The 25,473-nt window shown below is 47.4% G+C and overlaps 2 protein-coding genes across 2 annotated transcripts; one reads left to right on the top strand and one right to left on the bottom strand.

Moving 5' to 3' along the window:
- Positions 1–16,771: 16,771 nt before the first annotated feature.
- On the top strand, positions 16,772–20,396 carry LOC138664599 (PGC-1 and ERR-induced regulator in muscle protein 1-like). The gene is made up of 3 exons (XM_069751430.1): positions 16,772–17,726; positions 20,181–20,257; positions 20,329–20,396. The coding sequence occupies exons 1-2, from the start codon at positions 17,151–17,153 to the stop codon at positions 20,187–20,189; spliced, it is 585 nt and encodes a 194-aa protein (XP_069607531.1). The 5' UTR covers positions 16,772–17,150; the 3' UTR covers positions 20,190–20,257; positions 20,329–20,396.
- Positions 20,397–23,274: 2,878 nt separating this feature from the next.
- On the bottom strand, positions 23,275–25,188 carry LOC138664604 (uncharacterized). Its single transcript, XM_069751444.1, has 2 exons — positions 24,504–25,188; positions 23,275–24,183 (listed from the first exon to the last, which is right to left on the bottom strand). The coding sequence occupies exons 1-2, from the start codon at positions 24,857–24,859 to the stop codon at positions 23,301–23,303; spliced, it is 1,239 nt and encodes a 412-aa protein (XP_069607545.1). The 5' UTR covers positions 24,860–25,188; the 3' UTR covers positions 23,275–23,300.
- Between the last annotated feature and the right edge of the window lie 285 nt (positions 25,189–25,473).

The raw sequence follows: 25,473 nt of genomic DNA on the forward strand, positions 1-25,473 counted from the left end.
CGAATGGAAAACGGCGTTTAACACCAGAGATGGGCACTATGAGTATCTGGTAATGCCCTTCGGGCTCTGTAATGCCCCAGCCGTTTTCCAAGACTTTGTCAACGACATCTTCCGGGATATGCTTTCCACCTCAGTTGTAGTCTATCTGGATGATATTCTCATCTTTTCTCCAGATATTGACTCCCACCGGAGAGATGTTGGCAGAGTCTTCGACCTCCTACGGGCAAACTCTCTTTATGCAAAGTTGGAGAAGTGTATGTTTGAGCAGGAGTCTTTACCTTTCCTGGGCTATATCATCTCCGTCCAGGGATTGGCTATGGATCCTGCCAAACTGCAGGCTGTGATGGACTGGCAAGAGCCCCATTCTCTTAAAGCGGTGCAGCGCTTTATGGGGTTTATAAACTATTACCGCCAGTTCATTCCCCACTTCTCAACTCTGGTAGCTCCCTTGGTAGCCCTCACCAAGAAGGGAGCGAATCCCAAATTGTGGTCGGAAGAGGTCTCCAAGGCCTTCACTTCTATTAAGTCCCACTTTGCTAGCGCTCCCATCTTACATCGTCCCGATGTGGATAAGCCATTCCTAATGGAGGTGGATGCCTCGTCCGTTGGTGCTGGAGCAGTCCTCTATCAAAAGGATGCTCAAGGTCGGAAGCATCCATGCTTCTTCTTCTCTAAGACCTTCATCCAGCGGAGAGAAACTACTCCATCGGGGACAGGGAGTTGCTAGCAATGAAGTTGGCCTTTTCAGAGTGGAGACACCTTCTGGAAGGTGCGCGGTTTCCCTTCCAAGTTTACACGGACCACAAAAATTTGGTCTATTTGCAGACAGCCCAGCGGCTAAATTCTCGCCAGGCCAGATGGTCCCTGTTCTTCTCCCGGTTCCACTTTTCCCTTCATTATCTCGCCGGGGAGAAGAATATCCGTGCTGACGCTCTCTCTCGCTCCCTTATGTCAGCTGAGGAGGAGGAAGAGGAGCCTCGGCTTATTGTCCCTTCCGAGAGCCTGAGAACCGTAGCGCCGGTTTCGCTAGAGTCTGTGCCTCCGGGCAAGACTTTTGTGCCCATTAATTTGCGACTGGAGGTTCTCTCTTGGGCTCATTCGTCCAGGGTGGGTGGACACTTTGGGACAAAGAGGACATCTGAGCTACTGGCGAGGACGTACTGGTGGCCGCATATGGTCCGAGATGTCAGAGATTATGTTCTGGCGTGTGTCTCATGCGCCAAAAATACGTCTCCTCGACAACGGCCATCTGGGTTACTCTATCCCTTGCCGGTGGCAGACAGGCCCTGGGAGATGGTCGGGATGGACTTTGTAGTGGGTTTGCCCAAGTCTCGCGGCTGTACCGTCATTTGGGTTATTACCGATCATTTCTCAAAAATGGTGCATTTGGTGCCGCTCCCACGGTTACCTTCTGCACAGGCCTTGGCAGCGTTGTTCATAAGACACATCTTCCGCCTACACGGCATGCCAGACAAAATTGTCAGTGACCAGGGTCCCCAGTTTGCGTCTCGGTTCTGGAGAGAGCTTTGTTGTCTTCTCAGCATTGAGTTAAATCTCTCTTCCGCATATCATCCCGAGACGAATGGGTTGGTAGAGAGGGCCAACCAGACCTTGGTCACATACCTGCGACATTTTGTTTCAGCCAGGCAGGATGACTGGGCATCCTTGCTATCATGGGCAGAGTTTGCACTGAACAACGCCGTAGCCGACTCCACTGGACAAACCCCATTCCTCCTCAACTATGGTCAGCATCCACGGATACCTGTGCCTATGCCCGTGTCTTCCGCCGACTCCAGGGTGGCAGACTGGGCTGTGGAGGCACGGGATATTTGGGACCGCACTCAGGATGACATTCGGGCCTCTAAGGAGAGAATGAGGTCCTCCGCCGATGCTCATCGGCGCCCTGCTCCGACCTTTGCTCCTGGCGATTTGGTGTGGCTCTCCGCCCGTAACATCAGGCTGCGAGTTGAGTCCACTAAATTTGCTCCTCGCTACTTGGGCCCATTCAAGGTCCTCGAGCAGGTTAATCCTGTGGTCTATCGTTTGGCCCTTCCGCTACGCCTGGGTATCACCGACACCTTTCATGTTTCCCTCTTGAAACCCGTGTATATGTCCCGGTTCTCCGAGTCATCTGCTGGGACATCGGGTTCGTCTACGGACGATTATGAGGTGAACGCTATTTTGGGGTGCAAGGCAGTACGTGGCAAAAAATTTTATTTGGTAGACTGGAAGGGTTATGGCCCTGAGGACAGGTCCTGGGAGCCTGTTGAGCACATTCGGGCTCCGCAGCTCATTGCTGCCTTCGAACGTAGCAGGGCACAAGGAGGGGGGGCATGTTAGGAGTCGAGTTTCCTCTGCTGCACGGGGGGAATCTCGATCCGTCTCCGCTGCGGTCTCCCATTCTCCTCCAGCCGCAGTGGAGTCTGCTCAGCAGGGACGTCGATCCCAGCATCTCGCTCAGTCTGACTCTGTGCGAAGAGTTACTGCTGCTTTTCCTGCTTCTGCCATTGAAGCCAGTGCTGGACAGCGGCGAGTGGACGTTTCTGGATCTAAGTCCTTATTTGCACACACTGAGCATGCCCAGGGCAAGATCTCCTGTTGGAGATCGAGGGTCACATGCTCAGGTACTGCAGCACATCCCATTGGTCCTTTTGGCAGGTCCTGAAAGGGCAAAACTTCTGTAGCTGTTTCCTGTGCTGCAGCTATATAAACTGCGCATGACCGCACGGCCATGCGCTAGTATTGTCTTGTAAATATGTGTGTGTGTTGTGAGTGAAAGTCGCTCTTTAAATAACCCTCCCTATTGAATGTCTGTTCGCGGAAGGTGTATGTTTGCTATCTAGCGCCCGACTTATCCAACAGCACGTAACACACATTACAGCTACCAGTTGCTGTGTCCACCTGTACGGCGCCATGCGCTTGCTCTGCGCTTTCCTGACCCAAGCCTGGGTGGTTAGTGGCGTCCGTCTGTTCGGCACCGCATGCACTCTTGTGCCTCTATATTCTTATTTAGTTTCCTTACACACCCAGTTGCGGTGTTGTGCCAGCAAGTGTCTAATCGGACTTCAATCCTAGTTGGGGTTGAGTTCGCTGACTACTTGCTCGCGCTCTATGTGTGGTACCGCGGTCCTGTGACGCAACAGGATCGCTTCCTTCACGCAGGGTGTAGTAGTTAACCCGTGTGTGTATACTTGTAGTACCGCCATATAGTCCGTCTTACTAGCAGCAGGGTTTTTACCTGCACGGTGGACCTCGGACTGCGAACGCACCTTGTTTCATTTCATATTGTACTTGGTGCGTTCCGCCAGTCCTAACAGTAAGTTTCCTAAGGGTCGACTTTTCAACCTGTCTGTGCCTGAACATATCGCCATGCGGAGCTATATTAAGGAGTCTTTGGAGAAAGGGCATATTCGGCCATCTTCTTCACCGTTGGGAGCGGGGTTCTTTTTTGTTGCTAAAAAAGATGGTTCCTTGAGACCCTGTATTGATTATCGCCTCTTGAATAAAATCACGGTCATGTTTCAATACCCTTTACCTTTGCTTACCGATTTGTTTTCTAGGATTAAGGGAGCTAGTTGGTTTACGAAGATTGACCTTCGGGGGGCATATAATCTTGTTCATATTAAACAGGGTGATGAATGGAAAACTGCATTTAACACGCCCGAAGGCCATTTTGAATACCTTATGATGCCATTCGGGCTCACTAATGCTCCATCTGTTTTTCAGTCCTTCATGCATCATATTTTCCGGATTCATATTGATAAGTTCTTGATTGTATATTTGGACAATATTTTGATTTTTTCCGATGATTGGGAGTCTCATGTGGAACAGGTCAGGATAGTATTTCAGATCCTTTGTGACAATGCCCTGTTTGTGAAAGGGTCTAAGTGTCTCTTTGGGGTGCAGAAGGTTTCTTTTTTGGGCTTTATTTTTTCTCCCTCGTCTATAGAGATGGATCCGGTTAAGGTTCAGGCCATTCATGATTGGATTCAGCCCACATCCGTGAAGAGCTTTCCGAAATTTTGGGGTTTTGCAAATTTTTATCGCCGTTTCATTGCTAATTTTTCCAGCGTGGTTAAACCCTTGACCGATTTGACGGAGAAAGGCGCTGATGTGGCGAATTAGTCCTCTGCGGCTGTCTCTGTCTTTCAGGAGCTTAAACGTCGATTTACTTCTGCTCCGATGTTGCGCCAACCGGATGTTTCTCTTCCATTTCAGGTTGAGGTTGACGCTTCTGAGATTGGGGCAGGGGCCGTTTTCTCTCAGAGGGATCCTGTTGGTTCCTTAATGAAACCGTGTGCCTTCTTTTCCCATAAGTTTTCGCCTGCTGAACACAATTATGATGTCGGCAATCAGGAGTTGTTGGCTATGAAGTGGGCGTTTGAGGAGTGGCGACATTGGCTTGAGGGAGCTAAGCACTGTATTGTGGTCTTGACCGATCATAAGAATTTGATTTACCTCGAGTCTGCCAAACGGCTGAATCCTAGACAGGCTCGATGGTCCTTGTTTTTTTCCCATTTTGATTTCGTGGTCTCGTACCTTCTGGGTTCTAAGAACATTAAGGCTGATGCCCTTTCTAGGAGTTTTTTGCCTGATTCTCCTGAGGTATTAGAACTGGTCGGTATTCTGAAAGAAGGGGTGGTCCTTTCTGCCATTTCCCCTGATTTACGATGGGTTCTTCAGGAATTTCAGGCTGACAAACCTGACCGCTGTCCTGTGGGGAAACTGTTTGTTCCTGACAGATTGTCTAGTAGAGTGATTTCTGAGGTTCACTGTTCCGTGTTGGCTGGTCATCCTGGCATTTTTGGTACCAGAGACTTGGTTGGTAGGTCCTTTTGGTGGCCTTCTTTGCCGCGTGATGTGTGTTCTTTTGTGCAGTCCTGTGGGACTTGTGCGCGGGCCAAGCCTTGTTGTTCCCGTGCTAGTGGGTTGCTTTTGCCATTGCCGGTACTTGAGAGGCCCTGGACGCATATTTCTATGGATTTTATTTCCGATCTTCCAGTTTCCCAGAGGATGTCGGTTATCTGGGTTGTTTGTGACCGGTTCTCTAAGATGGTTCATTTGGTGCCTTTGCCTAAATTGCCTTCCTCTTCGGATTTGGTTCCATTGTTTTTTCAGCATGTGGTCCGTTTGCATGGTATTCTGGAGAACATTGTGTCCGACAGAGGTTCCCAGTTTGTTTCTAGGTTTTGGCGGGCCTTTTGTGCTAGGCTGGGCATTGATTTGTCTTTTTCTTCTGCGTTTCAACCTCAGACAAATGGTCAGACCGAGCGAACTAATCAGACTTTGGAGACTTATTTGAGATGCTTTGTGTCTGCTGATCAGGATGATTGGGTGGCTTTCTTGTCATTGGCCGAGTTTGCCCTTAATAATCGGGCTAGTTCGGCTACTTTGGTTTCGCCTTTCTTTTGTAATTTTTGGTTTTCATCCTCGTTTTTCTTCTGGGCAGGTTGAGCCTTCTGACTGTCCTGGTGTGGATTCTGTGGTTGACAGGTTGCAGCAGATTTGGGCTCATGTTGTGGACAATTTGGTGTTGTCTCAGGAGGAGGCTGAACGTTTTGCTAACCGTCGTCGGTGTGTTGGTTCCCGGCTTCGGGTTGGGGATCTGGTCTGGTTGTCTTCCCGTCATGTTCCTATGAAGGTTTCTTCTCCTAAGTTGAAGCCTTGGTTTATTGGTCCTTATAGGATTTCTGAGATTATTAATCCGGTGTCTTTTCGACTGGCGCTTCCGGCCTCTTTTGCGATCCATAATGTCTTCCATAGATCTTTATTGCGGAAATACAGTTAGGGCCAGAAATATTTGGACAGTGACACAAGTTTTGTTATTTTAGCTGTTTACAAAAACATGTTCAGAAATACAATTATATATATAATATGGGCTGAAAGTGCACACTCCCAGCTGCAATATGATAGTTTCCACATCCAAATCGGAGAAAGGGTTTAGGAATCATAGCTCTGTAATGCATAGCGTCCTCTTTTTCAAGGAACCAAAAGTAATTGGACAATGGACTCTAAGGGCTGCAATTAACTCTGAAGGCGTCTCCCTCGTTAACCTGTAATCAATGAAGTAGTTAAAAGGTCAGGGGTGGATTCCAGGTGTGTAGTTTTGCAACTCTCAATTGAGGTGAAGCAGAACATCCTGAGGCTGAAAAAAAATAAAAAATCCATCAGAGAGATAGCAGACATGCTTGGAGTAGCAAAATCAACAGTTGGGTACATTCTGAGAAAAAAGGAATTGACTGGTGAGCTTGGGAACTCAAAAAGGCCTGGGCATCCACGGATGACAACAGTGGTGGATGATCGCCGCATACTTAATTTGGTGAAGAAGAACCCGTTCACAACATCAACTGAAGTCCAGAACACTCTCAGTGAAGTAGGTGTATCTGTCTCTAAGTCAACAGTAAAGAGAAGACTCCATGACAGTAAATACAAAGGGTTCACATCTAGATGCAAACCATTCATCAATACCAAAAATAGACAGGGCAGAGTTAAATTTGCAGAAAAACACCTCAAGAAGCCAGCTCAGTTCTGGAAAAGTATTCTATGGACAGATGAGACAAAGATCAACCTGTACCAGAATGATGGGAAGAAAAAAGTTTGGAGAAGAAAGGGAACGGCACATGATCCAAGGCACACCACATCCTCTCTAAAACATGGTGGAGGCAACGTGATGGCATGGGCATGCATGGCTTTGAATGGCACTGGGTCACTTGTGTTTATTGATGACATAAGAGCAGACAAGAGTAGCCGGATGAATTCTGAAGTGTACCGGGATATACTTTCAGCCCAGATTCAGCCAAATGCTGCAAAGTTAATTGGACGGCGCTTCATAGTACAGATGGACAATGACCCCAAGCATACATCCAAAGCTACCCAGGAGTTCATGACTGCCAAAAAGTGGAACATTCTGCAATGGCCAAGTCAATCTCCAGATCTAAACCCAATTGAGCATGCATTTCACTTGCTCAAATCCAGACTTAAGACGGAAAGACCCACAAACAAGCAAGACCTGAAGGCTGCGGCTGTAAAGGCCTGGCAAACCATTAAGAAGGAGGAAACCCAGCGTTTGGTGATGTCCATGGGTTCCAGACTTAAGGCAGTGATTGCCTCCAAAGGATTTGCAACAAAATATTGAAAATAAAAATATTTTGTTTGGGTTATGTTTATTTGTCCAATTACTTTTGACCTCCTAAAATGTGGAGTGTTTGTAAATAAATGTGTACAATTCCTACATTTTCTATCAGATATTTTTGTTCAACCCTTCAAATTAAACGTTACAATCTGCACTTGAATTCTGTTGTAGAGGTTTCATTTCAAATCCAATGTGGTGGCATGCAGAGCCCAACTCGCGAAAATTGTGTCACTGTCCAAATATTTCTGGCCCTAACTGTATGTGGTGCCCGTTGTTCCCTCTGATGATCCTCCGGCCCCTGTGTTGGTTGATGGGTAGTTGGAATTTGTTGTTGAGAAGATTTTGGATTCCCGTTTTTCGAGGCGGAAGCTTCAGTACCTTGTCAAATGGAAGGGTTATGGCCAGGAGGATAATTCTTGGGTTTTTGCCTCTGATGTCCATACCGCTGATTTGGTTCGTGCCTTTCATCTGGCTCATCCTGATCGGCCTGGGGGCTCTGGTGAGCGTTCGGTGACCCCTCTTCAAGGGGGGGGGGTACTGTTGTGAATTCTGCTTTTGGGCTCCCTCCGGTGGTTGTAGGTGGTAATGCAGTTGTCCCTGGCCTGCAGTCCTGGACAGGTGTATCTGCTGATTGCAATTCTGACTGGGATATTTAGGTTTGCAGGACTCATTAGTCCTTGCCAGTTGTCAATGTTTCTTGGGAAGTGTTGGTTCTCTGTCTGGCTTCTCTTGCTTAGCTGCCAATTCAGCAAAGATAAGTGTCTGTTTCTTTTTCTATGGCACACAAGCTGTGTGCTTGTTTTTTGATTGTATTCCTGCTCTGAGTGTAGGAGTCTCTGAAGTTGCAGATATACGTTCCACGTCTTTAGTTAGATGGAGGAATTTTTTGGATGATCTGCTGTGGATATTTTTGGAAGGGTTTTAATACTGACCGCATAGTAGACTGTTCTATGCTTTCCTATTTTAGCTAGAGTGGCCTCTTGTGCTAAATCCTGTTTTCTGCCTGTGTTTGTCTTTCCTCTCCTACTCACAGCCAATATTTGTGGGGGGCTGCCTATCCTTTGGGGTTCTGCTCTGAGGCAAGGTAGTATTCCTATTTCCATCTATAGGGGTATCTAGTCCTCTGGCTGTGACAAGGTGTCTAGGGTTTGTTAGGTACACCCCACGGCTACTTCTAGTTGCGGTGTTAAGATCAGGATTTGCGGTCAGTATAGTTACCACCTACTCCAGCGAAAGTTTTCATGTTGCTCCAAGGTCACCGGATCATAACAGGCCCGGTTCCGAGAACTCGTGGCCCTGTGTCTGGGGGCGATCCAGTCTCCCATCCCCCACCTGCCTTACATACCCACTTACTCACTACTCTGGGCCATGCTGTGAGTTCTGTCTTCTGCCGGCTCCATGCTGGGTGCCTCTTGTCTCCTGCTTGCTCTCTGAATACTTTTTAGTTGTGAGCATAAGAGGGTGGCGCTGGCACTCCCTTGCTCTTTTAACGACTGTGTGCACCTTCCCAATGTGTCCCCTGCCAATTGCCAAGAGGCATTAGGTACTTAATGCATTCCCACCCCTAGGGGGATGCCTGAGCAACTTACCTCATCAGTTAGTGCCTTGCTGCTGAGGTGCCAGGTCCTGTTTTGCTATTTTTCTTGTGTCAGTCACCTAGAGGGGCTTCGTACCCTGGCCTGTGCCTCTTGTTTCCGCCACCCAGTGGGGCTTTGTACCCTGGTCTTGTTTGTTTGTGAGTCCTTGTTTCTGTGCCTTTTCTTGTTCCTGAGCCTGTCATAACCTAGTTCTATACCTGTGTCCGTTTGTATCCCTGTCTGTAGCTTTTTCTATTCCGCTGTGTGTTTCTTTATGTTCACTCGTTCGGCTCTTAGCTCCGCCTCCTACGTTTCTGCTCTTTGCTCCATCTCCTGTGGTTCTGCTCTTTGCTTCGCCTCCTATGCTTCTCTTTGCTTTGCCTCCTACGCTTCTGCTCTTTGCACCGCCTCCTGTGGTTCTGCCCTTTGCTCCACCTCCTGTGGATCTGCTCTTAGCTCTGCCTCTTATGCTTCTGCTCTTTGCTCCACCTCTTGTGGTTCTACCCTTTGCTCTGCCTCCTGTGGCTTTGCTCAGCCTCTTGCGGCTCTGCTCTTGGCTCTGCCTCCATCGGTTGTGCTCTTGGCTCTGCCTCTAGCGGTTGTGCTCTTGGCTCTGCCTCCAGTGGTTGTGCTCTTGTCTCTGCCTCCTGCGGTTCTGGTTTTTGCTCCACCTCCTGCAGTTCTGGTCTTTGATCCACCTTTTGCAGTTCTACTTTTCATCTGCTCCTTGCGGTTCATCTAACTGCATTGCAACCAGCATCTCTGCTCTGCTCTCAGCTCCACAACCTTGCAGTCCTGCCCTATTTCTGTTCTGCAACTTGTGGGTCAGGTCCCTACCAGTTCCCATATACCCTCCAGTCTGAACAGGTCCCTCTGTTCCCATATACCCACCAGTCTTAACAGGTCCCTAACTGTTCCAAATACCTATCCGTATTCCTGTCCCTACCAAGTCAATACCTGTCCTGCCAGTATCTCCGCCATGCCCTCCTGCTAGTGTGTCAGCCTTGCCAGCCTGCCTGTGTCTCAGCCGTGCCCACCTGCTTGTGTCTCAGCCGTGCCCGCCTGCCTGTGTCTTAGCTGTGCCTGCCCGTCTCAGCCTTGCCCAGCTGCCTGTGTCTCAGCCGTACCCATCTGCCAGTCGAGCCCATTGCCTGCTCCTGTCCTAGTGCTCCATCCCTCAGTGGCATCAGCAGCCACAGCCAGACACCACCCTGGAATGGAACCTGGTAGCTACCTGCCACACAAGCTTGACTTCACCATCAGAAGCTCCAGTGAACACCAAGGTAGCTGCTTAGTCATGCCCCTTACAGGGTAATCTGGTTTGTGGTACAGTGGGGCCACAATCCCCTCACTCATGCCACTCAGTCAGGGCATGAGTGTGACAGTTTTCTCAGGCCATGGTCCCCGCTGAGTCCCATGTCCTTTCGCTCTCAGAGCAAGATGACCTTTTTTTGGCCAGCATGAGCAACTTGATAATTTCCTTACCAGGTCTGAAATCTAGTCTTTCATTGCACCACCCACACTCATAATCTCTAATGAGCTATTTAATCATCTTGAGGCTTATGCTCCTAAAGCTGAACCCGCTCCAGCAGATCCGCCATATTACGATGGGGAGCCAAAGCAGTGTCATGTGTTCTTGGAGCAGTACTCGCACTATTTCAAATAGCATGCTCCCAATTTTGCCACAGATCAGATAAAAGTAAGATAATTAATGACCTACCTAGCATGAGATGCTTTGAAGTGGTTCAACCTCCTCTGGGAAGCAGAGGATCCCATCACCTTGAATCTGATGGCCTTCCTAGTGGCCTTCTGTAAGATCTTTGATAAGCCTAGTACATAATGTTCTGAAAAGTCTTCCCCCAAGCTCACAGAGACGGACCAGACAAAAGAAACCTGTGGGTAAACCATCACTTCCGTCCATGACCATCCAAGACTCAACTGTTCCAGAACCTGACAAATCAGCCACCCGAGCAAGATCCAAGAGGTCTGATAAGAATGGGCTAGCAAACCTGCAGCCTGAATCTAGTCCCGAAAATGAAATACGGTATCGCTGCGGTTGTAAAGAACATCCTGACGGTCTCTGCCCTGTGAAGCCTATACTCCAAAACCGTGGGCCAGTAGGAGAGGCTGCCCTTGGCGAGAGTAGCTCCTCTGCATTAAAGTCAATAACTGTGTCTCTGCCTTCAGGAAACTTTGGTGTGTTTAAGCTGCCAGCCATTTGGACTACAGTTCCAGAATCCGGTGAGGGCATTGTCTGGTTATGGCCGAGCCCTACTTAAGTGCAGCTAGTCTTTCAGGGACAATTTCAGCTCCAAGTTGGAGAATTGTACACGAAGAAGTTCATCTTTCATATGCTATCTGGTATGTCCATGGGTCATTCTGAGCCAAGAACTTTCACCCGTTCAGGTCTGGAGACCCAGCAGGCTGCTCCTATTGAAACAACCAAGTTGCAAGAGGTGTCTTGTTCCCATGCATCAGAGTCAGTCAGCAGTGTCGTCTTCTTCTTCTGGTCTGCTAGTCGTCAAGTCAAGAGGTAAGGACGTCCGCAATCAAGGGGAAGCAGTGGCATTCCCTCCACACAGTCCCAGTGACTATGCCAGTGATCTGTCCCCAGGAACATCCCTGCCTCTTGGATGTTTTCTTCTGGATAATGGGCAGAAGATGGGTATGTGGGTACCTTCAGCTTCCTTATGGCCGGTTGGTTAAGATACCAAAATGGAAGTTTACTCATCTCAGCTTTCCTCTGACCCGGAGGAAGAGATCCAGTTTTCTCAGGATAACGGGCTGAGGATGGATCCTGTGTGGGTATCCTCGGCTTCCAGGTGGCCAGTTGATGAAGATGTCAAGACGGAAGCTTCTAACTCTCTGCTTCCCATTAATCTGAAGGAAGAGGTCCAGGTCTTTGTATCTTCTGTGGAGGTAGCTGACCTCATCGGGCACGGAGAGTCGTGGAATTCTGAGATTCCTGAGGACACACCTACTTCATGTTACCTGTGGGATGTCATGATGACTTGGACTGTGTGTGGACCTCTTCTTCTTCTGCAGGTCATACTAGCAGGCTTGAAGAAGAGGGAGTGTAAAGGGGGGTACTGTAACAACACTGCCAGCATCACTGCATGGTTTCCTATCCCCCACCTGCCTTACACACCAATTTACTCACTACTCTGGGTCATGCTGTGAGTTCAGTCTTCTGCCGGCTCCATGCTGGGTGCCTGTTGTCTCCTGCCTGCTCTCTGCATACTTCCCGGCTGTGTGCATAGGAGGGCAGCGCCAGCACTCCCTGGCTCTTATAGAGACTGTGTGCACCTTCCCAAGGTGTCCCCTGCCAATTGCCAAGATGCATCAGGTACTTTAAGCATTCTCACCCCTAGGGGATGCCTGAGCAACTTACTTCATCAGTTAGTGCCTTGCTGCTGAGGTGCCAGGTCCTGTTTTGCTATTTTTCTTGCGCCAGCCACCAAGAGGCACTTCGTACCCTGGACTGTACCCGTGTCTCTTGTTTCAGCCACCCAGTGGGGCTTTGTACCCTTGTCTAAGTCCTTGTTTCTGTGCCTTGTCTTGTTCCTGACCCGGTCTCATCCTAGTTCTATACTTGTGTCTGTTTGTATCCCTGTCTGTAGCTTTTCCTATTCCTCCTTGGGTTTCTTTGTGTTCAGTCAATCTGTTCTTAGCTCTGCCTCCTATGTTTCTGCTCTTTGCTCCATCTCCTGTGGTTCTGCTCTTTGCTCCACCTCCTGTGGTTCGGCTCTTAGCTCCACCTCCTATGCTGCTGCTCTTTGCTCCACCTGCTGTGGTTCTGCCTTTTGCTCCGCCTCCAGTGGCTCTGCTCTTAGCTCCGCCTCCTACACTTCTCTTTGCTCCACCTCCTGTGGTTCTGCCCTTTGCTCCACCTCCTGTGGCTCTGCTCTTTGCTCTGCTCCTGCACTCTGCTCTTTGCTCTGCCTCTTGCAGCTCTGCTCTTGGCTCCACCTTCAGCAGTTCTGCTCTTGGCTCCGCCTCCAGCAATTCGGCTCTTGGCTACACCTCCAGCGGTTCTGCTCTTGGCTCCACCTCAAGCACTTCTGCTCTTGACTCCTCCTTCAGCGGTTCTGCACTTGGCTCCACCTCCAGTGGTTCTACTCTTTGCTCCACTTCCTGTGGTTCTGGTCTTTGCTCTGCCTCCTGCGGTTCTGGTCTTTGCTCTGCCTCCTGCGGTTCTGGTCTTTGCTCCACCTCTTGCGGTTCTACCTTGCATCTCTCCTTGCGGTTCAGATCGCTGCACTGCAACCAGTACCTCTGCTCTTGGCTCTGCAACCTTGCTGTCCTGCTCTACTTCTGTTCTGCAACCTGTGGGTCAGGTCCCTATTTGTTCCCATATAACCACCAGTCTGAACAGCTCCCTACCTGTTTATACATACCTGTTCATATTCCTGTCTCAGCCGTGTCTGCCTGTCCTGGCAGAATGCTAGCTGTGCCCACCTGCCAGTGTCTCAGCCGTGCCCACCTGCAAGTGTCTCAGCTGTGCCCATCTGCCAGTTGAGCCTGTTGCCTGCTCCTGTCCTAGTGCTCCATCTCTCAGTTGGATCAGCAGCCACAGAAAGACACCACCCTGGAGTGGTACCTGGCAGCTACCTATTGTGCAAGCCTGACCTCACCATCCGAGGCTCCAGTGAACACCAAGGTAGCTGCTTAGTCGTGCCCCTTCCAGGGTATTCTGGTTTGTGGTACAGTGGGGCGACAATCCCTCGCTCATACCACCCAGTCAGGGCGTGAGCATGACACCCCTCAGCTTATGCCCCCCAATCTGCAGAGTCTGTTAGTTTATTTCCCCATATGCAGAGCCCCTCTGTTTATTCCCCCTTCTGCATAGCCAGTTAGTTTATTATCCCCATCTACACAGCTCCTCAATTTATTCTCCCATCAGTGCAGCCCCTCATCTTATTGTATTACCCTCCATCAGCACATCTCCTCAGCTCATTTTATTCCCCTCCATTAGCACAGCCCCTCCACTCATTTTATTCCCCCATCAGCAGAGACCCTTCACTCATTTTATACCCTCATCTGCACATCCCCTCCCCTAATTTTAAGCCCTCCCTGCACAGTAATATAAGAAATAAAAAAAAGTCATACTCACTTAATCCCAACTCCCGTTCCACCATCTCATCTGTGCAGCAGTGAACTCTACATGTCACAATGACGTGACTACCCCGAGCAATCCAACATCCCTTGCGTTCGCCTTCTCCAACAAGGCGCAGGTTGAAAGTTGTCTGCGTCTTAATAGAGATTCCAGAAGAGCAGGGGAAATCACAGCTCCACTGCTCTTGTGCCAGTAGCACACACAGCAATTGCATTTGCATTTCATAAATGCAAATGCAATTAAGTGCAGGGAGGGAGCAGCAGCCTAAGCACAGGACAGAGAGTGGGGTGAGCGCTGTCAAAGTCATCATGGCATCTAGACAACATGGAGATAAAAAAGAGACAACTCCATAAGATGTAATCTGTAAGGTACCTGGATGTAAATGTTTGGGATACTGAATAATTCTCATCACATTAATCAAAATAACAAAATAGTAAAACAAACCCCTTTTATCACCCCCTTAGTTAGGCAAAATTAATAAAATAAAAAATGTATTTACTTCCATTTTTCCATTAGGGCTAGGATTGGGCTAGGGTTAGGGTTGGAGCTAGGGTTACGTTTGGGCTAGGAATAGGGATGGGGCTAGGGTTCGGTTTGGGCTAGTGTTAGGGTTGGGCTAGGGTTGGGGCTAGGGTTAAGGTTGGGGTTATGGTTGGGGCTAGAGCTAGGGTTAGGTTTGGGCTAGGGTTAGGTTCGGGGCTAGGGTTTGGGTTGGGCTAGTGTTAGGTTTGGGCTAGGGTTAGGGTTGGGGCTTGGGTTAGGGTTAAGGTTGGGGTTAGGGTTGGGGCTAGAGCTAGGATTGGGTTTGGGCTAGGAATAGGGTTGGAGCTAGCATTTGGGTTGGGCTAGTGTTAGGGTTGGGGCTAGGGTTAGGGTTGGGGTTAGGGCTGGGCTTGGGGATATGGTTGGGGTCAGGTTTGTATTGTGGTTAGGGTTGTGGTTAGTGTTATGGTTGTGGTTATGGTCGGGTTTACGGTTAGTGGTGTGTTAAGGTTAGGGTTGTGGTTAGTGTTATGGTTAGGGTTGGGATTAGAATTGGGGGTTCCACTGTTTAGGTACATCAGGGGTCTCCAAACACAACATGGCTCCCACCATTGATTCCAGCCAATTTTGCATCAAAAAGTCAAATGGAGCTCACTCCCTTCTGAGTCCTGCCATGCGCCCAAACAGTGGCTTTCCCCCACATATGGGTATTGACGTACTCAGGAGAAATTGTACAACACATTTTGTGGTCCATTTTCCCCTGATACCCTTGTGAAAATAAAAAACAATTGGTTCTAAAGTAAATTTTTGTAAAAAAAGTAAAATGTTCATTTTTTCCTTCCACATTGCTTTAGTTTTCGGAAAGCACCTGAAAGGTTAATAAACTTCTTGAATGTGTTTTTGTGCACCTTGAGGGGTGCAGTTTTTAGAATAGTGTCGCTTTTGGGTATTTTCTGTTATATTAACCCCCTAAACTCACTTCAAATGTGAGTTGTTCCCTAAAAAAATAGTTTTGCAAATTTTGTTGGAAAAATGAGAAATCGTTAGTCAAATTTTAACCTTTACAATTTTACAATGTCCTAACAAAAAAAATTATGTTTCCAAAATTGTGCTAATGCAAAGTTGACTTGTGGAAAATATTTTTATTATCTCTTTAGTGTGACACCACTCTCTGATTTAAGGGTACAAAAATTAAAAGTTTGAAAATTGAAAATTTTCAAGAGTTTTGCCAAATTTCCATGTTTTACATACTGTAAATAAACACAAGTTATATCAAAGATATGTAAATTCCAATAACATGAAGTACAATATGTCATCAAAAAACAAGCTCAGAATCAGTGGGATACGTTGAAGCATTCCAGAGCTATAACCTCATAAAGTGACAGTGGTCAGAATTGTGAAAATTGACTTGGTCATTAAGTACCAAATTGGTTCTGTCATTAAGGGGTTAAGATAAAATCACAGGAGCTTACACGCAGACTAACGCTACTTTCACACTAGCGTTGTGCACTGCACGCCACTATGCGTTGTTTTGTAGAAAAAATGCATCCTGCAAAAGTGCTTGCAGGATGCGTTTTTCCACCATTGACTTGCATTAGCGTCGCATTGCGACGCTTTGCCACACGTCGCAACCGTCATGCGACGGTTGCGCCATGTTGTGGCGGACCGTCGGCAGCAAATAATGTTACATGTAACGTTTTTTACAGCGTTGTGTCCGCCATTTTCGACCGCGCATGCGCGGCCGGAACTCCGCCTCCACCTCCCCGCAACTCACAATGGGCAGCGGATGCGCTGGAAAAATGCATCCGCTGCCCCCGTTGTGCGGCTCATTCACTGCTAGCATCGGTACGTCGGCGCGACGCACTGCGTCGGGCCGAGTATGACGCTAGTGTGAAAGTAGCCTAACTGCAAACAAAACCCAGCAGAGCTGAAGCCAGTCAATGAAATTGCTGGGTAAGTGGGGTTTTGGCTGCTGAACACCATCACTTTGCCACTATTTAGAGATATTCTGAGACTGAAAGTGGCTCTCATTCACAGAACGTAGCTGGCTCTTTGTACCAGATTGTTCATGAATAACTTATCACTAATCTATGCAGCTTTAGTCATGTGCAGGTCCTAGAAGCTTTCTCCCCTGTCCTACACTAATTAGACTGATCAGTGTCGGGCTGAAAAAGAGATAGCCATGCCATTGAATAGTTGTCTTAGTTATCGTAAAGAACACTGTATCAGCATTCTACTGATCATAGGAAGCTGCCTCCAAAATATAAGACACATTTTTTCAATCAAATATTTTCTTGTAAAAAAAAAGAAGGTATTTATTTGTCGGTGGAGCCAACGTTTTCATGGAGACTTCCCCTTCTTCCAAGTGACATAAGTTTTATATTTTTTGACCAACATAGCCATGTGAGGGCACGTTGCTTGCAAAACAAGTTGTAATTTTGACTGATACGATTATAAGGCTACTTTCACACTAGCGTTAACTGCAATACGTTAAAATGCGTCGTTTTGCAGAAAAAACGTATGCAGCAAAATATTTTGCTGCATACGTTTTTTCCCCATAGACTTGTATTGGCGACGTATTGCGACGGATTTGCATTCGTCGGTATACGTCTTTCGACGGATGCGTCGAAAAGAGGCGACACGTCGTCTGGAAAAAAGAAGATTGTAACGTTTTTTGTCTCCGCCAATAAAACGTGTCTCGGCGCATTCGTCGGCATGCGTCTTTTGCTAGAATGAAAGTCTATGAGCGACGGATGCGTCGAGACACGTCGTACGACGCAATGCAGCGCTGCAATACGTTTTTTTCTACTGAGCATGCTCAGAAACAGGTGTTTTTATCTAAATGGCCAGACATCCCCAAATCTATATAAACCTGGTCTGGGCCTTCAACCCCCACATATGCCAGCAAGACTCAGAGAGAAGAAGAAGCCTCCAGCCAGCCGGACACCAAGAGCCCAGCCTGGACACCAAGAGCCCAGCCGGACCCCAAGAGCCCAGCCTGGACCCCAAGAGCCCTGCCGGACACCAAGAGCCCAGCCGGACCCCAAGAGCCCAGCCTGGACCCCAAGAGCCCTGCCGGACACCAAGAGCCCAGCCTGGACACCAAGAGCCCAGCCGGACCCCAAGAGCCCAGCCTGGACCCCAAGAGCCCTGCCGGACACCAAGAGCCCAGCCGGACCCCAAGAGCCCAGCCTGGACCCCAAGAGCCCTGCCGGACACCAAGAGCCCAGCCTGGACACCAAGAGCCCAGCCGGACCCCAAGAGCCCAGCCTGGACCCCAAGAGCCCTGCCGGACACCAAGAGCCCAGCCGGACCCCAAGAGCCCAGCCTGGACCCCAAGAGCCCTGCCGGACACCAAGAGCCCAGCCGGACACCAAGAGCCCAGCCTGGCAGCAAGGACCAGACACACTACAACAGTGTGAGTATATTGCCATTTGTGTGTGTGTGTGTGTGCGCATTTGTGTATGACGTACTGACTATAGCAAGAGCTTATAAAACCTGAATCCAACCTGAGGCCTGCCGTCATCCTGCAACAGCCATTGCCATGCTACAGTCCAGATCCACCGTGAGGCCTGCCACTGTGAAGATATCAAGCTCCAGCCGGAGGACTGATGGCCGTGTGTGTGTGTGTGTGGGTGTGTGTGTTTATTTTTGTACTGCTGTGTGCTTTTGTATGTATGTGTTCACGTGCCTGCACCTTATTATGCCTTCGTCAATATTGCGACTGTTCATGTGTTATGCTTGCGTTATGACTCGGCTTGCAGGTATGTTTGTGTGCGTCTTGTTGGTTGCATGTGCATTTGTCAATGCCATATTGGTTAATATTGATTTTTGATGTATTTACTAATTAAGGTACCGTCACACTGAGTGACGCTGCAGCAATACCGACAATAATCCGGATCACTGCAGCGTCGCTGTTTGGTCGCTGGAGAGCTGTTACACAGACAGCTCTCCAGCAACCAACGATGCCAGTAACCAGGGTAAACATGGGGTTACTAAGTGCATAGCCGCGCTTAGTAACCCGATGTTTACCATGGTTACCAGTGTAAAAGTAAAAAAAAAAAAAGGTAAAAAAAAAAATATCCGCTGTCTGTCCCCGTGCTGTGCTTCTCTGCATTGTGAGCGCCAGCCAGCCGTAAAGCAGAGCAGAGCGGTGACGTCACCACTCTGCTTTCCGGCCGCTGTGCTTATACAGGGCAGAGAAGCAGAACGCCGAGGGACAGACAGCGGAACATAAGTATGAAGTGTTTGTGTTTTTTCTTACTTTTACACTGTTAACCAGGGTAAACATCGGGTTAATAAGTGCAGAGCCGCGCTTAGTAACCTGATGTTTACCCTAGTTACCAGTGAACAAATCGCTTAATTGGCGTCACACACGGCGATTCAGCGATGTCTACATAAAGTCCAGCAACGAAATAAAGTTCTGGACTTTCTGCAGCGACCAATGACATCACAGCAGGATTCTGATCGCCGCTGTGTGTCAAACTGAACGATATCGCTAACCAGGACGCTGCAACGTCACGGTTTGCTAGCGATATCGTTCAGTGTGACGGTACCTTTAAGGTACCGTCACACTTAGCGACGCTGCAGCGATACCGACAACGATCCGGATCGCTGCAGCGTCGCTGTTTGGTCGCTGGAGAGCTGTCACAAAGACCGCTCTCCAGCGACCAACGATCCAGAGGTCCCCGGTAAACCAGGGTAAACATCGGGTAACTAAGCGCAGGGCCGCGCTTAGTAACCCGATGTTTACCCTGGTTACCAGCGTAAAAAAACAAACAGTACATACTTACATTCAGCTGTCTGTCCCCTGCCGTCTGGTTACTGCACTGAATGCTGGCCGTAAAGTGAAAGCAGAGCACAGCCACAGCGGTGAGTCATCGCTGTGTGACTCACCGCTGTGCTGTGCTTTCACTTTCACTTTCCGGCCAGCAGTCAGTGCAGTAACCAGACGGCAGGGGACAGACAGCTGAATGTAAGTATGTACTGTTTGTTTTTTTACGCTGGTAACCAGGGTAAACATCGGGTTACTAAGCGCGGCCCTGCGCTTAGTTACCCGATGTTTACCCTGGTTACCAGCAAAGACATCGCTGAATCGGTGTCACACACGCCGATTCAGCGATGTCTGCGGGGAGTCCAGCGACCAAATAAAGTTCTGGACTTTATTCCCCGACCAGCGACATCACAGCAGGGGCCTGATCGCTGCTGCGTGTCACACTGGACGATATCGCTAGTGAGGACGCTGCAACGTCACAGATCGCTAGCGATATCGTCTAGTGTGACAGTACCTTTAGTATAGTGTTTTGTGCACCTTTTTTTTTTTTTTGTTTATTAAAATGGATGTATTATTGCAAAGTCTAATGGTCTGCAGCTTGAGGTTATATTTTTTTTTTTTAAATTTACTTAACCATTCCCATTCGATGTACTTGTATTTTAAAATAAAGAGCATTTCTGCTCCATTGTGATTTAAAAAAAAAAAAAAAGAAATAAATTATATATTAATAAAATGTTTCTTAAAAAATTGTCCGTAGTATAATTTCTTAAAGGTAAATTTAAATCAGGTGTATGTACCAATGGTTACACATGCAATACAGAGTTGTTTGAGTGGTCATTTTTTAATAAAGGTTATCCTTTGAAACTTTATTTCGGGGAGGTAATTGTTTTTTTTTTAAAACATAAAAATATTTTTAAAGGTGTCTCACAGTTTACCTTTTTTTGTTTTTGGGACATGGAAAAGAATGGTATAACGTGCACCAGTTTTTGGGTTTGGGTGTTCACATATTTTTCTCATTTTAACATGGTGTTTAGTGGTAAACATTACCTATTTCTGCTTTGGTCTAACTTTCAATCCATTATACTTATTATATTGCAGATAGAGTAGGGACCACACTGACCGGCATAAGCCACCTGGACCACAGCCACCTGGCCCACATCCAGAAAATCTGAAAAGTAAGTTTTGAAGACCCCAAATCTGCTACTTCAATGTGTAGAGCAGATTGCAAGTGTCTTTTAACTTACAGACCTACCAGGACCACAGCCACCTGGACCACAGCCACCTGGACCACAGCCACCTGGCCCACATCCAGAAAATCTGAAAAGTAAGTTTTGAAGACCCCAAATCTGCTACTTCAATGTGTAGAGCAGATTGCAAGTGTCTTTTAACTTACAGACCTACCAGGACCACAGCCACCTGGACCACAGCCACCTGGACCACAGCCACCTGGACCACAGCCACCTGGCCCACATCCAGAAAATCTGAAAAGTAAGTTTTGAAGACTCCAAATCTGCTACTTCAATGTGTAGAGCAGATTGCAAGTGTCTTTTAACTTACAGACCTACCAGGACCACAGCCACCTGGACCACAGCCACCTGGACCACAGCCACCTGGACCACAGCCACCTTGACCACAGCCACCTGGACCACAGCCACCTGGACTATATTGCAGATAGAGTAGGGACCACACTGACCGGCATAAGCCACCTGGACCACAGCCACCTGGCCCACATCCAGAAAATCTGAAAAGTAAGTTTTGAAGACTCCAAATCTGCTACTTCAATGTGTAGAGCAGATTGCAAGTGTCTTTTAACTTACAGACCTACCAGGACCACAGCCACCTGGACCACAGCCACACAATGTCCTCTTCCGGCAGCCCTCCTCCACAGCAACAGCAGGTATCGGTAAGTAAAAAAAATTTTTTTTTTTTTTTTTTAAATTTACATCATTTTGAGTCACTACATGCATTTATTATGTTTAAACAGGAATCAGAATCCGATGAGGAGCTGTCGGAAGGGACCGAGACGGGTGGAGACATCGAAGTGGAGGAGGAACCAAGTGTAAGTAGTGGTGAAACACTTGCTTCACACATCACACTGCACCGTACACAAAACAGAATTTCATATATAACGTAACACAGAAAACATATACATACATTAAAGCTAATTTTTTTATCCTTTATTTCAGTCTCCTGCTGCTGCTGCTGCTGCTGCTGCTGCTGGTGCTGCTGAACGTCCAGCACAGCATGAAGGTTCTCCCAGGCGCTCCCAGAGTCGGCGGACTCGACGCCGCGGTCGGCCTACAGTGAGTCGGTTTTTTGTGGGGCTTCAATTGTTAATTTTTTGCTTTCAGTCTACTAATTTTTAATTCTTTTTTTTTTTTTTGTTCTAACAGGCTTCACAGTGTGCTCCCGAATACGATTCAGATATCGATATTGAAGCCCTCATCGAGGAGGTTCGTGAACGGGAGCCACTGTGGAACATGGCTGACCGCAGGCATGCTGATACCAGTGTCACCCGTCGGCTCTGGTTGGAAGTATGCCGGAACATCTTTGCGAGGTGGGAGGACCTTCTTCCACAGCAGCAGAGCAAACTATGTAAGTATTCACTTTTCAGTGATGTTTTGAGCTGAATGTAATGTCTTGCATTTACGAATATTTTTTTTTTTTTCTTCATTCCTGTCTTCACAGGTACCAAGGTTAGGAAGCGGTGGCGGTCATTGAGGGATCGCTTTAAGAGGGAGTTTAACGAGGAGATGCAGGCCCCGAGTGGCTCAGCAGCAAGGAAGAAGAGGAGGTACAGATATGGCCCGAACCTCTCCTTCCTGAGGGAAACCATGCTGAGTAGAGTGTAAGTATTCAACATCACAGTAAGAACCTGTCTAATCACAAAACTTTTGTTTCAGTCCGGCCTTTTTCATATCAATATATTAACTTATTTTTTTTTCTTTCACAGCACCTACTCCAGCCACCGTGCGCCTGCATCTACCTCTGCACCCTCTGAAGCGATCCCTCCTGAGTCCGCCACCGGGGACCACGTCGGTAGGCCCCACACCTCTCACCCCTCTGTCCCCTCCACTTCATCCGCCTCTACCAGTGGAGTGCAGCCTTCCTTACTCGCATCTGATGGTCAACAGATAGCGTTCCCTTTACCCCACCCCTCTGACCCTGCCACCTCTACACCACCGGTAGGTTCATGGCGGCAGCGTCAGAGGGGTCAGGAAAGGAGCTATGCTCCTGAGTTCTTGCATCTAAATGCAGGCTTCCAAAATTCATTTAAAATTTTGGGAGAACAAGTGACTGCTGGTTTCAGCATGATGCAATCACGCATGAGTGAAAACCACCATGAAATCAGCAGTCGCTTGGATAGACTGCATTTAGATGTAAGTCAAGCTCCAGCCAATCTTTTTTTTCATTCCATGCTCAGGAGCATGGAAAAGCTTTCTTTTGATCAGCAGATGCGGGTAATGAATAGCTGCCATAACGCTCTGCTGAAGGTAATTAACGAACCCCAATCTACCCCCACACCTCCCCACACATCCCAGTCCCAATTTCAACACCATGCCCCACAATATCACCGCCAGTCCCAATATCCACATCACTCTCAATATCAACATCACTACCAATACCCAACCCGGCCCACAACCCAAATGTATTCACCCGTGTTTTCTTCATCTTTGCCCAACTTTACTTCCCCAGTAAGTTTTCCACCTACCCCAACACAACACCCCTCTGGTCAGCCTCCTGTTTTCCCCCCCCCTTCCACTACAGACGCAACAGGTAGGGTTTCCCCAATCCCACCTACCGACGTGGTCCAACCTTCCAGCCCCTCCTCCCATAGTTACTCCACCCAACAATACCAGGACCTGTGAACCTGGAATGTACTTGTACATAGTTTTTTTTTGCCAAAAAAAAAAAGGTTCTTTAAATTACCAAAAAAAAAAATAGTGTGGGAAAATTACCCACAAAAAATATATTTTTTGAAATAAACATAATTCTGGTTTACAATCTACTGTGTGTGTGTGTTCATTAATTAAGGTAAATATGAAAGGTTAAGTGAAAAGAAACACCAGACGTTTTCAAGGTTTAACAAAATGGTTTTATATTATATTAGCAAGCAAACCACACACACTCTTTTTTTTTTTTTTTTTTTTTTTTTTTTTTGTGGCAGTTGCTACCAAAAAATTTTGGAAAAAAAAAAGAAAAAAAATTTAAAAAAAGTCACACAATTATGTCTTGCCATGGAATCCGCCCAACAGGTGACAAAAAATATTCAGCAAACTGTTCCCTCATCCTAGTAACAGAACCGGTGGAGCGAACAGAGGCACTTCGGTAATCCCACAAGGATGTCTCCAATTGTTCGTCATCCAAGGTAACGGGCTCCTTTGAAATAACAAAATTATGGAGCACCACACATGCCTTGACAACATCGTCTACAGTTTTTGTATCCAGTTTTATTGCCGTCAGCAGAACTCTCCACTTTGCTGTCAAAATACCGAAAGAGCACTCTACCACTCTTCTTGCTCTGGTAAGACGGTAATTAAATACCCGCTTGGTGCGGTGTAATTCACGGCTGCTGTATGGTTTCAGTAGGTGCGGCGACAGTTGAAAGGCTTCATCACCTACACACACATAGGGCAAGGCTGGTTCACTGGTTCCTGGGAGCGGTCTTGCTGGCGGGAAATTGTATGTATCTCCATACAGGCAGCGACCCATCGGAGAGTTTTTAAACACTTGGGAGTCGTTGGACCGGCCATACGCTCCTATATCCACAGCAAGGAATCGGCAGTTGGCGTCAGCAATAGCCATGAGTACAATGGAGAAGTATTTTTTATAGTTATAGTACTCTGATCCTGTTCCTGCCGGTTTTGCAATCCTAATGTGTTTGCCGTCCACAGCACCAACACAATTTGGAAAATTACGCATTCGCTCAAATTGTTCGGAACTTCTCATCCAGATTTCCATTGTTGGTTGTGGGATATACTCCAGCTGTAAAGTGTCCCAAATCGCACGACATGTGTCCTTCACAATTCCGCCAATAGTGGAAATCCCCAGCCGGAATTGGAAATGGAGTGAAGTCAAAGACTCACCCGTAGCTAGGAAGCTGCAGGGAAAAATAAAAAAAAATGTAAAAAAAAATTGCACAGACCATCAACCAAGAAAAACAAGTGGAATGGCCTCAAATAAACCAACAAATTACATGCTACAGTAAATGCGGCGCAATGTGTCAGCGCAGTATTCTCTGCAGCATGTAATAACATTCAATATGACCAATGACACAAGAAAAAAAAACAAGTGGAATGGCCTCACATAAACCAACAAATGACATGCTACAGTAAATGCGGCGCAATGTGTCAGCGCAGTATTCTCTGCAGCATGTACTCACATTCAATATGAGCAATGACATAAAGAAAAAATGCTTACCGCAGTGTCACCATGAGCCGCTCCGCCGGTGTGATGGCAAGCCTCATCCTTGTGTCCTGCCTTTGGATGACATCCTCTATTTTTCCAACCAAATAATCGAAATGTTCCATCCTCATCCGTACATAACTAAAGAATTTTTGGGGGTTGCACCGCAACTCCAGATAGAGAGTGGACTGGACACCCCTGGTCATCCGCAGCTCATTGATTGGATGTATCCAGAATCGTCGCCTTCTCCGTTGCATCATCCGTCTTTCTGCTGCCGCCTCCTTCTCCCGCACTATGATATCCAGGCGATTCGTCTCAAATATAACTTCAGTAACCAAACTCGAAATCCTCCCAATTACACCATCCATCATTGCCACTAAACTAAAACCCTCAAAGATGTGCTGTAAATACAGTCAGTATATAGATTTCCCTAGTTTCCAGTAGCCAATCAAATTTTGGTGCCTCCCATTTTAAAAACGGATCCGTCGTAAAAACGTATGCAACGGATGGAAAAAACGTATGCAACGTATGCAACGCATCCAGCATTTCAACGGAACCGTTTATCGGATTTGCGACGGTTTTGCGACGGATCCGTCGAAATGCTGTATTCGTTGCATACGTTTTGCAGTTTTTTGACGCATCCGTTTTTTCGGGAAAAAGACGTTTTTGGGACGGATTGCAGTTAACGCTAGTGTGAAAGTAGCCTAAGCAGCATACAATGTACTAAAAAACTGAAAACAAACTTGTTATTTTTTAAGTTTTCAATTTATGTTTTTTATTGTGCAGTAAAATAGCCTGGCAATATGATTATTCAGATAAGTTTACATACAGAGCTTCCAAACTTTATTTTATATCTTTGTGGTTAAAGAAGTTCAGTACTTCTGCTGGTTGTCCTCATATGACCTCGAGGCTGGGAAAATATTCTGAGAAGTTCCCACGCTCAAGTTCATATGAGGACAACCAGCAGAGGGCGCATCACTGCGAA

The sequence above is a fragment of the Ranitomeya imitator genome, chromosome 1 (genome assembly GCF_032444005.1).
Source record: "Ranitomeya imitator isolate aRanImi1 chromosome 1, aRanImi1.pri, whole genome shotgun sequence".
In the NCBI taxonomy this organism is placed as follows: Eukaryota; Metazoa; Chordata; class Amphibia; order Anura; family Dendrobatidae; genus Ranitomeya; species Ranitomeya imitator.